General features: G+C 42.4%; 1 protein-coding gene across 3 annotated transcripts in view; it reads left to right on the top strand.

Moving 5' to 3' along the window:
• Positions 1 to 293: 293 nt before the first annotated feature.
• Positions 294 to 12,971, top strand: part of LOC121629944 (WD repeat-containing protein 7) — a 165,461-nt gene continuing 152,783 nt past the window's right edge. For 2 of the 3 annotated variants that reach the window (XM_041969890.1, XM_041969888.1), the window contains exons 1-9: positions 316 to 480; positions 3,155 to 3,326; positions 3,411 to 3,517; positions 7,514 to 7,592; positions 7,988 to 8,162; positions 8,846 to 8,922; positions 9,084 to 9,203; positions 9,288 to 9,433; positions 9,516 to 9,618. In XM_041969890.1, coding sequence (XP_041825824.1) covers positions 3,168 to 3,326; positions 3,411 to 3,517; positions 7,514 to 7,592; positions 7,988 to 8,162; positions 8,846 to 8,922; positions 9,084 to 9,203; positions 9,288 to 9,433; positions 9,516 to 9,618 — 966 coding nt within the window. In that variant the 5' untranslated portion in view covers positions 316 to 480; positions 3,155 to 3,167. Of the gene's footprint in view, positions 481 to 3,154; positions 3,327 to 3,410; positions 3,518 to 7,513; positions 7,593 to 7,987; positions 8,163 to 8,845; positions 8,923 to 9,083; positions 9,204 to 9,287; positions 9,434 to 9,515; positions 9,619 to 12,971 lie in introns of all 3 variants that reach the window. The other variant, XM_041969889.1, reaches the window with a different exon arrangement.

Raw genomic sequence — 12,971 nt, 5'->3', positions numbered from 1 at the left:
GCCTAATGTATGCCTTTATATATATATATATATATATATATATATATATATATATATATATATATATATATATATATATATACATACATACATTATGACCATAATAACAATTTATAATATTGATAAAAATAAAAGAAGTTTAAAAAGACAAAGAGCATTTGCAGCCTAATATTTAAAAGAAGTAGAAGAAGAAAAAGAAATTATTTGTGATAAGAAAGTGCTCAGTTATTTTTTTCCCCACGGGATCACCTTAAATGTTGTTACGCTTAAAAACGAGTGTTTTTTTTTTTTTCCTTTAACCGGATGCGGCTGTCAGTTGTCGCGTAATCAGCTGACCGAACGGATCGGTTTGTCGGTGGAGCCAGCAAGCAACACAGACAGAGAGAAAAGCTTACTTCTGGTTTCATTTACCTTAGGAAGAAACATTTACCTGTAAGCCCTCTGTGAGAAGGAGATGCTCCAGTAGGATTGCTGTTTCTGGTATGTCTGAACGTCTTTTCCCGCAGTGTTTTGGTTCCGTTAGCCGCGTTGCTAACCCGGAAGGATCCACATTGCAGGTGTAGTTTAGCGTTAGCCTTTCACAGATCACTGCACAGGTAATCTGTCTTCTAACGTCCCGTTAATACTGACAGATAAGCATGCTGATTTCTGTGTCTACAAAATTCTTCATTGCTGGCTTTTTTTATTTTGTTTTCAGCGGTTGAGATACACTCAAACATGACCTAAACATCCATCAATTAACGGTACTAAACAGCCTTTATACGTAAACGTAGTTCCAAGGTTATTGATTTAATGTATTACCAAAACACAACTAGCTGATGCATTCAGGAGAAATTGTGCATAGTGTGTGGTCTTTATTCATGTTACTACTGTTTTTCCGCGTGGCTTCGTGACTGGACTGTGACTCGTGATCGATTTTTTTCTGGAACAATGACACAACAATATCTGATTAAATGAGCTGCGTAGCATCAATGATGGCGTGTTTAGGGTGAAACGTGAACTGATATTACCATTACCATGTGACCATACAGTACTACACACATGACAATGTATGCCATTAGCACGCTGCATGTGAGCATGCTTGGAAAGCCTTCACTGGTCCATATTCATCCATCTAGGAAAAATATAACACTGGATTAATGGAATTAGCATTGCTCAGTATTATTTTTTTTTTTTTTACTATTTTGGTTCGTGTATGTGATTATTTTTAAATCTGTTCTTTGGGTTGTTTATTTTCTACCTCGTGAAAGCAGTTATCTGCACATAAAATAACATTAAACGAAGCTTTCTGTCATTTATTGCACAGAAAATTAGTTTAAGATACATCTAGAAAGAACAGCCCAACACTTTGAGGTAATATGTTTACTTCCATTCTGAATGGGAGTATATGAGGATCAATGATAAAAGTTTGTTCTCTGTTACATGCAGTGCTGGAGTAACCATGCCTAGACTCATCATCCACTTTATCACGGCCGCCTTTTTTCCTTCAGAACTACCTTAATTGTCGGTGTCATAGATTAAAGGTGTTGGAAACGTTCCTCGGAGGTTTTGCTCCATATTGACATGACAGCATCACACAGTTGCTGCGCATGCATGATGAGAATCTCCCGTTCCACCACATCCCAAAGCTGCTCTACTGGACTGAGATCTGGTGGCTGTGGAGGCCGTTGGAGTCCAGTGAACTCGTTGTCATGTTCTAGAAAGCAGGTGGAGATGATCTGAGCTTTGTGACATGGTGCATTATCCTGCTGGAAGTAGCATCAGAAGATGCTCCACTGTGGTGATAAAGGGATGGACATGGTCAGCAACAATACTCAGGCAGGCTGTGCTGGTTAAACCAGGCCATGTTGGTACTAATGGGCCCAAAGTGGGCCAAGAAAATATCCTCCACACCATTACACCAGCAGCAGCCTGAACTGTTGATCCAAGGCAGGATGGATCCATGTTTTCATGATGTTTCCAGCAGATTCTGAGCCTGAAATGGAGACTTATCAGACCAGCAATGTTTTTCCTGCATCTAAAAATATTTTATTTTAGAAACACTGACTTAAAGCATTCTTACAAACACAAGACGCAGTCACAATGCACGAGTCGTCGGCATTTCTCAGAAATCGGCTCTGAAATATTGAACATGTTCAGTATTCCTGACTGTCAGCTACGACCCGTTTCGGAGCGGATTATCGGGACAACTCGGCTCGTAACACACCTCAGACCAAATGATAATTGTACAGGGAAATCTTATGATGTGTGTTTGCCATCCGAGGTCGGGAGGAGGTAAAATCAGGACAAAAACATCAGGTACTGGTCGGCGTGCGTGGGTTTCCGAATAACCTCCACTTGAAGCTCTCCTTTATTTCCCAGGTTTATTCCACAGTCCAGGAAGGGGGAGGGAATTTTCCCTAATCTCCTCTTTAGTGGACTTTATGTAAATGTCCAGAGCTGATGCGGTCAATGAAGGGGTCGATTTCATTGCTCTTGATCCTCACCCATGTGTCGTCCACGTACCTAAACCAGTGAGTTGGAGGAGGAGCTCTGCTGTAGGCCACCCGTCATGTGACGTAGGTCATGTGACTCCACTGTGTCTACAGTTGCCAGTGCTACTTCCTGTGTTTGTATGAACACCAAAACGTTTAAAATCTCTTTAGAAGAATCTTCTACCTGGATAAATGAATCCCCATAGACATGTTGTTTCTCCATCTTCTATTGTCCAGTGATGGTGAGTGTGTGTGAATTGTAGCCTCAGTTTCCTGTTCTTAACTGATGGGAGGCACCTGGTGTGGTCTTCTGCTGCTGTAGCCCATCTGGTTCAAGGTTGGACGTGTCGTGTTCAGAGATGCTGTTCTGCAGATCTTGGTTGGAACCAGTGCTTATTTGACTTCCAGTTTCTTTCCAGCATCTCCAACCAGTCGGCCCATTCTCCTCCGACATCAGACCGGCCCGTCTGGCACAGCAATCATGCCACATTCAAAGTCACTTAAATCCTCTTTCTTCCTCATTCTGATGCTCTGTATGAACTTCAGCAAGTCGTCTTCATCATGTCTACATGTGTTGAGTTGCTGTTGTGTGATTGGCTGATTAGATATTTGGTCACTGCTGAGTCTTCCTCAGTGACGTCTCACTATGCTCAGACCTGATCAACCTTCTCTTCTTCCAGATACATCGCCGCAATGTCCGGGAACAACCTGGTCCTGCCCATAGTTCTGTGGAGCCGTACGGCCCCCACCCACTGCATCAGCAGCTTATTAGTGGTGGATGACTTCAGCACCATCATCACTGGCTGCCATGATGGACAGATCTGTCTGTGGGACATGACGCCTGAGCTGGAGGTAATTGTGATGATGATGGTGATCGCTTGCATGCGTTTTTCACCTCCCTGGGATGTTTTCTCTCATTTCTGTGTTTTTTCTCAGATTTGTCCCAGGGCGATGCTGTTTGGCCACACCGCCTCCATCACCTGCATCTCTAAAGCCAGCTCCTGCAGTGACAAACAGTACATTGTCAGCGCATCTGAGAGTGGGTTAGTAGCTTTTTATTCCACACGCACCAAGCCTCAGCACCATGTAGCAGCATGTTTAAGTCATTTAGAAAGATTTTACTGTACTTGGTAACTTTTTATGAGAGTTTTAGAGAAGGTTATTCCTGAAATAGCAGACTGAGATTCTTCTTTCTTACATTATTCTCAGGGGGAAAAACGGTGATTTCCCAACAGACCAATCCAAACCGCTTGACTTTCCTTGACTAGCGTAGGGGGAAATATAGATTTCCAGCTGAGGGAACTGCTTATCAAAAACTGCCTGATTGAAGCACTTAAAGCCTCGATGTAACGGTTTTGTATTTGTTTGTTTGTTCTTGTGTTTACTGATCTAGAGACCTTTATCCTAAAGAAAAATCTGCAGCTTCAGTAAAGGTAGAAACACTTAACGTGTTCAAACAGCTGATTGACACCAGCAGGGCTGCAGCTGAAGCCCAAATAATCTGATTACAATACATCCACATATCAACATCAACGTTAATAAAAAGGAATACACAGCTTTATTTTTAAAATTTTTTTTTTTTTAGTTTTCAATTTAATTCCAATTACAATGCAGTTTAGTCTACAAACCTGAGAAGGGGCATCAAAAAGGCCAAGTACTGCTACAAACTCAAGATAGAGGGTCACTTTTCCAACTGTGACTCCAGACGTATGTGGCAAGGTATTCAGGCCATCACAGACTACAAACCCAGCAACCCCACCCCCACAGCTATGGACACCTACTTCCTGAACAAGCTTAATGACTTTTATGCTTGCTTTGAGAGGGACAACAAAAACAAACACACTGCTACCAAGACCACACTGTCAGCAGACCACCAGCCCCTTACACTGTCCTCCACTGATGTCTACACAGCGCTGAGCCGGATCAATCCACGCAAGGCTGCTGGTCCTGATGGCATCCCTGGACGTGTGCTCAGGGCATGTGCGGAGCAGCTTGCTGGGATCTTCACGGACATTTTCAATCTGTCCCTTGCCCAAACAGTTGTGCCAACATGTCTCAAAACTATATCCATTCACCCGGTTTGCCTCAATGACTACAGCCCAGTAGCACTCACATCCATCATTATGAAGTGCTTTGAGGGGCTGGTCCTGGCACACCTGAAGAACTCCCTCCCACCCACACTGGATCCACACCAGTTTGCCTACCACAGAAACAGGAGCATAGACGACGCAGTTTCCATAACGCTGCACTCTGTGCTCACACACCTGGACAACAGCAACACATTTGCACGATTGCTGTTTGCTGACTTCAGCTCAGCATTCAACACCGTCATCCCCTCCAAGTTAATCACTAAACTTGGAGATCTGGGCACCGACACATCAATTTGCAATTGGATTATGGACTTCCTGACCAACAGACCACAGCACGTTTGGTCAGGCCACACCTGCTCCACCACCATCACCCTCAACACCGGGGTGCCACAGGGCTGTGTGCTGAGCCCATTCCTCTTCTCTCTCTTCACCCACGACTGAAGACCTGTGCATGGATCCAACTCCATCATCAAGTTTGCGGACGACACCACGGTGATTGGTCTCATCAGGAACAACGATGAGACTGCCTACAGAGAAGAGGTGCAGCACCTGGCCAAGTGGTCCACTGCAAATTACCTGCTCCTCAACACCAGCAAGACCAAGGAGCTCATTGTGGACTTCAGGAAGGAAAAAAGAGGTGCACACGACCCCATCTGGATCAACGGGAAGGCCGTAGAGCGTGTCTCCAGCTTCAAGTTCCTGGGGACCCACATCTCAGAGGACCTGTCCTGGACCACTAACACCTCCAGTCTGGTCATAAAAGCTCACCAGCGCCTGTTCTTCATGAGGTCACTGAGGAAAAACCACCTGTCTTCAGACATCCTGGTGAACCTTTACCGCTGTGTGATCGAAAGCATCCTAACAAACTGTGTCACAGTCTGGTATGGAAGCTGCTCGATCGCGGAGCGCAAGGCACTGCAGCGGGTGGTGAAAACTGCCCAACACATTGCAGGAACTCCACTTCCAGCCATCGAGGACGTCCAGAAGAAACGATGTCTGAAACGAGCCCGCAGCATTCTTAAGGACTCTTCCCACCCTGCCCATAGACTGTTTTCCCTACTGCCCTCGGACAAGCGCTTCAGGAGCTTCCGTACAAGGACCTGCAGACTGAGGAATAGCTTCTTCCCCAGAACTGTGTCCTTACTGAATTCCTGCTGACCCCGACACACAACTTCACTGCCCACCCCCCATTCCTCCTTGAACCATAAACTGTACTCCCCCACCACTGTACCACTTGATGATCCTGCACTCACGCATATCACTAGTTTTTAGCAATCCTAGGTAGCTACTGCCTATACTATTGCAATATTTCATGTCATTCCACCTGTAGCTTTGTATAGCATAATTTGTCATCTGCACATTTCATCCTGTAAATTATGTTCATAGTTTGTTTATAGTTGACTATATTTAAAGCTGGAACATATTAATCTGGATAATATGTTTATAGTCCATTCTATAAATCACTAAGATATTCTCATAACATACCGTCTACATATTTAATTTCTTATATCAGAAGAAGCCAGATGTGAACAGGATCCAGAACCAGCTTCTTCCATCTTCTCTGGACCAAATCTCATTGAAAACGGTCTGAGGCAAAGCAGAAACCTGGATGAAGATGTGAACTAGTTTGTGGAAAGCATGGACGGCGTGTCCTGCAGACTAAAGAGGAGAGGGAGCATCCAGCTTGTTATCAGTGGACAGGTGAAAAGCTGCATCTCTGATGGGATGGGGCTGCATTAGTGCCTATGGCGTGGGCAGCTTCCACATCTGTGAAGCTCCATCAATGCTGAAAAGTACATGGAGGTTTTAGAGCAACATCTGCTCCCATCCAGACAACGTCTCTTTCAGGGAAGGACTTGCAGATTTCAGCAAGATGATGCTGAACCACATCCTGCATCCATCACAGCAGCATGGCTTCACAGGAGAAGAGTCCGGCTGCTGAACTGGCCTGCCTGCAGTCCAGACCTTTCACCAGTACACAACATCTGGAGCATCATGTAAGCACAAATCCAGCAACCAAGGTCCAGGACATTGGAGCAGCTAGAATCCTGAATCAGACCAGAATGGGACAACATTCCTCTCCTAAAACTCCAGCAACTGGTCTCCTCACTTCCCAGACGTTTCCAGACATGTTAGAAGAAGAGGGGATGCTACACCATGCTGAACATCACCCTGGAACTACTTTTTACACCATGCTGAACACCACCCTGGAACTACTTTTTACACCATGCTGAACATCACCCTGGAACTACTTTTTACACCATGCTGAACATCACCCTGGAACTACTTTTTACAGACGTGTTGCTGCCATCAGATTCAAAATTAGTTCATATTTTTTACAAAATGGTAAAATGTCTCAGTTTCAGCATCTGATATATTTATGTTTTTTAGGAATAAAAAATCGGCTTCATGAGATTCGTAAATTGTTGTGTTCTGTTTTTATTTACTTTATACTCTGTTTTTTGGTTTGGAGACGGTGGTTAAAAAAGTAAAAAACCAGAAAGGGAAAACTGGAGGTTGCACATATTAAAAGTTGAGTGACAAGAATGGAGAGGATCAGCAATGAGTCCATCAGAGCGACATCACATGTTAGACAAAGTCAGAGAGGCCAGACTGAGATGGTTTGGGCATGTGCAGGTAAATGGTGAGTATATTGTTGGAAGGATGCTGAGGACTGGACTACCAGGCAGGAGGCCTACAGGAAGAGTTGTGAAGATTTGGCCTGATGGGAAACCCGATCAGACAACATGACACCCTCAAACTAAGAAGAGAAAATATTTGGGAGTGTGTAATCACTGTTGGAGAGCTGTGACTTAAATGTTGAGTGAAAGCTGAGCTTTTGAGATTTAAAGAACAGTTAAACATAAGAAACGATAAACAGGATTTGTGGACATTTGCATATTATTTTCCATCTGCTTGCGTGTGACAGTAGGTTGTTGATGTTTGCAGGGAGATGTGTCTGTGGGACGTGAATGATGGACGCTGCATTGAGTTTACAAAGCTGGCCTGTGCCCACACCGGTATTCAGGTGAGATTCGCAGCAGGAATCAAACACAAGCTCAGTTTGATGAAAACATGAAAAAGCCATCTGGACAAAGAACGTAGATTCTGCAAAGTAATAAAATATTGTAAAACAAACTGAATCTTTTAAACATGTGGTCCATTGAACACTTTTTAAAAATTTATTTTAAATTTATAACATTTATTTTAAATTATGATTTTCTTTCTGTCTTTTTTATTTTTCATTTATAAAACTCCATCAGTGTAACACTGTGCCAAGCATCAGTGTAAATCAGCACTTGTTCCTTTTTTTATATCAGAAGCATATTAAGGGATCAATTTTACAATTTTGAGCCTTTTTAGGAAGGAAACTGAATTTATTGTCGTTCTCTCTCCACATTCTCCTCCTTTTCCTGCTGTCAGTTCTATCAGTTCACCATCGGCACTCAGAAGGAAGGACGTCTGCTTTGTAATGGCCATTATCCAGAGATCCTTGTGGTGGACGCCACCAGTCTGGAGGTCCTGTACTCGCTGGTTTCCAAGATTTCTCCTGACTGGATCAGCTCCATGAGCATCATCCGATCCCATCGCACGCAAGGTGAGACACAGCTGGAGGTGGGATTCATTTGTTGGGATGATTGGAGCTACAGCTGGAACCACTGGATTGAAACAGGATGACCTCAGTCTTTTATTTGAAATTAAGAAAGTTCGGTACCATCCACACCCTGATGTTGCTGAACAGAACGCAGTTTGACAGTCGTCAGCCTAAACGAGATACAGAGATACCTCTGTGTATAGAAAATACACTATATTACCAAAAGTATTGGCTCGCCCGCCTTGACTCTCGTATGAACTTAATAGACTTCCCATTCTTAATCGAATGAGTTCGTTATGACGTTGGCCCACCTTTTGCCGCTATAACAGCTTCAACTCTTCTGGGAAGGCTTTCCACAAGCTTAAGGAGTGTGTTCTTAGGAATTATTGACCATTCCTCCAGAAGCACATATGTGAAGTCAGACACTGATGTTGGATGAGAAGGCCTGGCTCTCAGCCTCCGTTCTAATTCATCCTAAACGTCTTCTATGGGGTTGAGGTCAGGACTCTGCAGGCCAGTCAGGTTCATCCACACCAAGCTCCTCATCCAGGTCTTTATGGACTTAATGATTCCTTGGGTATTGCTCTGGATGTTAGCTTGCTTTGGTAGGCTAACGTGGCAGTAACAACATGATGAGTTTTCATATCAACAAGCAGTGAGCTTTTAACGCGCTGTTTTCACTGCAGAGGACACGGTGGTGGCGGTATCAGTTACGGGGATTTTGAAGGTCTGGATCATAACAGCTGAGGTCAGCAGGATGCAGGTAGACACACCCCCTCATACAGCTGTCTTAGTCAAAAATTGTGTCACACCTCACTAAACACAACCTTTAAAAGTCAGTCATGGAAATAAACTTTTAATTTCTCAGCATTAAGATGAGTGTCAGCTCAGGTTCTATTTTTTGGGAATGTGTGTGTGTTCCAGGACCTGGACCCTGTGTTTGAGGAGGAGTCCAAACCCATCTACTGTCAGGGCTGTCAGAGTATTTCCTTCTGCAGCTTTACTCAGAGCAGCCTGCTGGTCGTCTGCTCCAAGTACTGGAGGGTAAGAACCAGGCGTTTAAACGGGGCTCTGCTAACAGCTGCTGGTCTCTGAAAGCTAGATTAATGAATGATTGTGTGTTATCAGGTGTTTGATGCCGGTGACTACTCGCTGCTTTGCTCGGTGCCCAGCGACAGCGACCAGTCCTGGACCGGAGGAGAGTTCATCGCTGCAGACAAAGTCATCATCTGGACTGAGGACGGCTCCAGTTACATCTACAAGCTGCCAGCCAGGTAAACCTCAGCTGGCTCTCACCTCTTCATCCCACCGTCAGAGAAGATTACAGATCACTCAGAGTGTTTCTGGGTTTCACAGCTGTCTGTCTGCTAGTGAACATTTCCGCAGCGATGTTGGGAAAACCAAAGAAGGCTCCATCCCTCCGCTCATCTACCGCATCGCTGACCGCTCAGACAAACAGGTCAGTTTTCTGTCTTGTGATGGTTTGTTTTAAAGACTGGGAAATGATAGAGGAGTTTAGAAATGTCCTAAGAACACATCTGTACTGCAAATCAGCCCATTTGATCACAGAAAATGTGCCTGCAGCCCCACCAAATCAGTCCAAACAAAACTTGATCTCCTTTATTCAAACATCAGAGCTAACACTCATTATTATAAATACTGTTTTTAGCTGTACTGTAATAATATTGTACGTATGTGGTTTTTGTTATTTATCATTTTTTTAGGATTTGTGGTATTGTTTTGATTTAGTTTATTATGAGCAGGCTCACTTCAGGTACACGGATCAGACCAGTGATGATGGTTAATGGTGGAAACTGATCATTGAACATAGCTGAACGTCATTTAATCACTTTAACTCTCACTTGTACTGGTGCTTATATAATATAACACTGTAATTATTTTTTTTATATTATACTATTATTTACAGGATTAAAATTTTTAATCACAATTAATCTTGTGAAATATTGTGATTAATCGTGATTATTCACACTGTTAAAGAAAATGCAGTAAATTTTGGTTTACAGACGATCAATCAGAGGTCTTCAACCTGCGGCTCTGTGCAGCAAGTGTCTCTCTGGACCTTCCACACTGGCTCTTAATACACGGCTAAATGCTAAAGAACTAACTAATGTTTTTAAATAGAGATATAATAACAAGTGCAGGTTTTGAACAATTTTTCTGTGTTTTTCATGGAAAAATTTAATTGAATTTCCACAACATAATGACACTTAAAGTACCAGTAATATATATATTTATATTTTTTTTTATCTATTTTTCTTGTTATTAGGTTGGAAACTATGGACTTTTATTATTTACATCATTTTCCACAAATATCTAAATCCCAAAGAAAAAAGTCTGTCTATCCTCTTTTCAAATTTTTTTTTCTTTATTTTAAAACCTAAAAATAGAAATAAAAATGTGGTTCTTCAAAAATAACAACACATTTCCTCTAGTAGATATTTATAAAAAACATTTTCTTTTTTGAAAAGTCTGGTAACATTTGCATCTCTAAAGGAGTTTTATTTAGCTGGCTGAGGGAAAAATGGCTCTTTGGATTGGAAAGGCTGCAGACCCCTGCACTAAACACATAAACAGGTTTAGCAGCAATTTTCTCTTTAAACAGCAACAGTTAAAATATTTCTTCATATATATTTATAAAACCAAATATTTATGAGAAAGAAGGATGAAATGTTCAGGATTTACTAACTAAAAGGTAAAAAGTCAGCAGGATGAATTTAAAGCTGTGAAGCTGCTTCCTTCTAAACACAGAAGGAACAATATGTGATGAATATCAGCATCAGGTGAACAGACAGAAAGCAGGATGAGAATCTCACAGCTTCTAGATGGTGAGGAGAGAGAAATATTCACAATATGCACAATAACTTCCATCCATGCACCTTCAGTGCTTCAGTATCCAGATTTTTGGCCTCTAATTTCTCTAAACTTTCATTGTTAGTTTGACTGTTTAGCTTCATCTCTTTACCTGCAGCCTCTGCTACCGGGGGTTAAGGGTTAACATCTTGTTCCGGGTGAAGCGTCAGGTCTGTAGATGTAACTATAAACATGTGTGGTATCCACAGAAAGTCCAGAATCTCAGCTACCAGCTCAGTAAAAACATTTCTATCACCAACACACACAGTTAAGACAACAATAATTAAAAAACCAGGTACACAAAGTCCTAAAAAACATGTAAACACAGATGACGTCTCCCCATGAACATGAACAAACGACTCCTCTACTGAAAGCTCAGATTCCACAGCTGGAAGTTTAAATCTCGCTATGACCAAGATTCACCGAACCAGAGTCGGAAGAAGACCCGATTTATGCTTTATGTTTGTAAAACGGTTGTAAAATTTATTACCTTTGCTCTCTTCCTTTAAAAACTCATATCCATCATGATAAAACTGATAAAATAATAATAATAATGAAAAATGCACCAGGATAAAAAAAAGACTGTTCAGGCTGATTTTACTTTTCTCACCTAGAAAATGTGAAACATCAGGTTTTATCCGTGTGTTTGAACCTGATCCCTGGAGTTTTGTATTCTGTGCTTTTGTGTTTTTATTTTCCAGCTTCCATTTATTTGTGTGTATGTTTAGAATTTATTGTCCTTTATGTATTAATTTGTTGTCTGTGCTTTTTTATTTTTGCTTCTCCTTGCATTGTTCTGTCCTCTGATTGCAACCGTGCCCCCTCCCTCCTTTTGCCTTCCTCGCGTCTCTCAGAAGGAAGGAGAGGGAGGCGAGGTGGAGGAGGAGGTTTTGGAGGTGATATGCCTCCCTGCAAGCGGGTACGACTTGGAGCTCTACACCCCAGAGCAGCTCTATCGACACCAGCTGCTAGAGGCTCCTGTAAGCTTCGGGAATCCATTCATAAAAGCCACGGGCGGGAAAAACGAGGGATTCACACTCATGGCTGAGCTGCAAAAAGTAAAATGGGCAAAATTACAGCGTTAACCTTAAAAAAGTTTGTTTGTTGGCAAAAAGTTTTAAAAAAAGACAGTTGGTACATCTGCATAACCAAGCATGATGTTTTCATGTCGGTTATTCATCATAAAGGAAATTTAATTTCCTCTATTCGAACAAAGCTTTGAAGTGGTTTTAAAGGACCGTACCAGAGGTTTAGTTTTTGTCCCATTAAAAACAAAACTAAAGTAAACTAAACTGAACAAACTAAACAGCTAAAAAGCCCAGATTTCTGCAAAGGCTGTTAGCCCCCCCAACAAGACTTGTTTTAAAGGACAGTATTAACAGATATCAAGCTAAGTCTACACTCTTTGTCCACTTTACCAGGTCCACCTGCTAGTATTGGGTTAGACCCCCATTTCCTCTAATTCTTGGTGAATGTTGGAAACGTTCATTAAAGCAGGTGGAGATGATCTGAGCTTTGTGACATGGAGCATTATCCTGCTGGAAGTAGCATCAGAAGATGCTCCACTGTGGTCATAAAGGGATGGACATGGTCAGTAACAATACTCAGGTAGGCTGTGCTGGTTAAACCAGGCCACGTTGGTACTAAGGGACCAAAGTGGGACAAAACAATATCCCCCCACCATTACACCACGGCATCCTAGCATTCAGCCTAGCATCTGAATGTGGAGCTGAAAAAGCTCAAATCCTCTTTCTTCCTCATTTTGAGGATCAGTTTGAACTTCAACAAGTCGTCTTCACCACGTCTGCACGACTAGATGTGTTGCTGCTGTGCAATTGGCTGGTTAGATGTTGGTGTTAACATGTAATTGAACAGGAGGACCTGATGCAGCTGATAGTGAGTGTAGTTTTGAGAAGTGCTGTTAAATCTGACCTCACTTCC

Source organism: Melanotaenia boesemani, chromosome 19 (assembly GCF_017639745.1).
Source record: "Melanotaenia boesemani isolate fMelBoe1 chromosome 19, fMelBoe1.pri, whole genome shotgun sequence".
Taxonomy (NCBI): Eukaryota; Metazoa; Chordata; class Actinopteri; order Atheriniformes; family Melanotaeniidae; genus Melanotaenia; species Melanotaenia boesemani.
The sequence above is the reverse complement of the archived record's forward strand: the minus strand, read 5'-3'. Positions and strand labels throughout refer to the sequence as shown.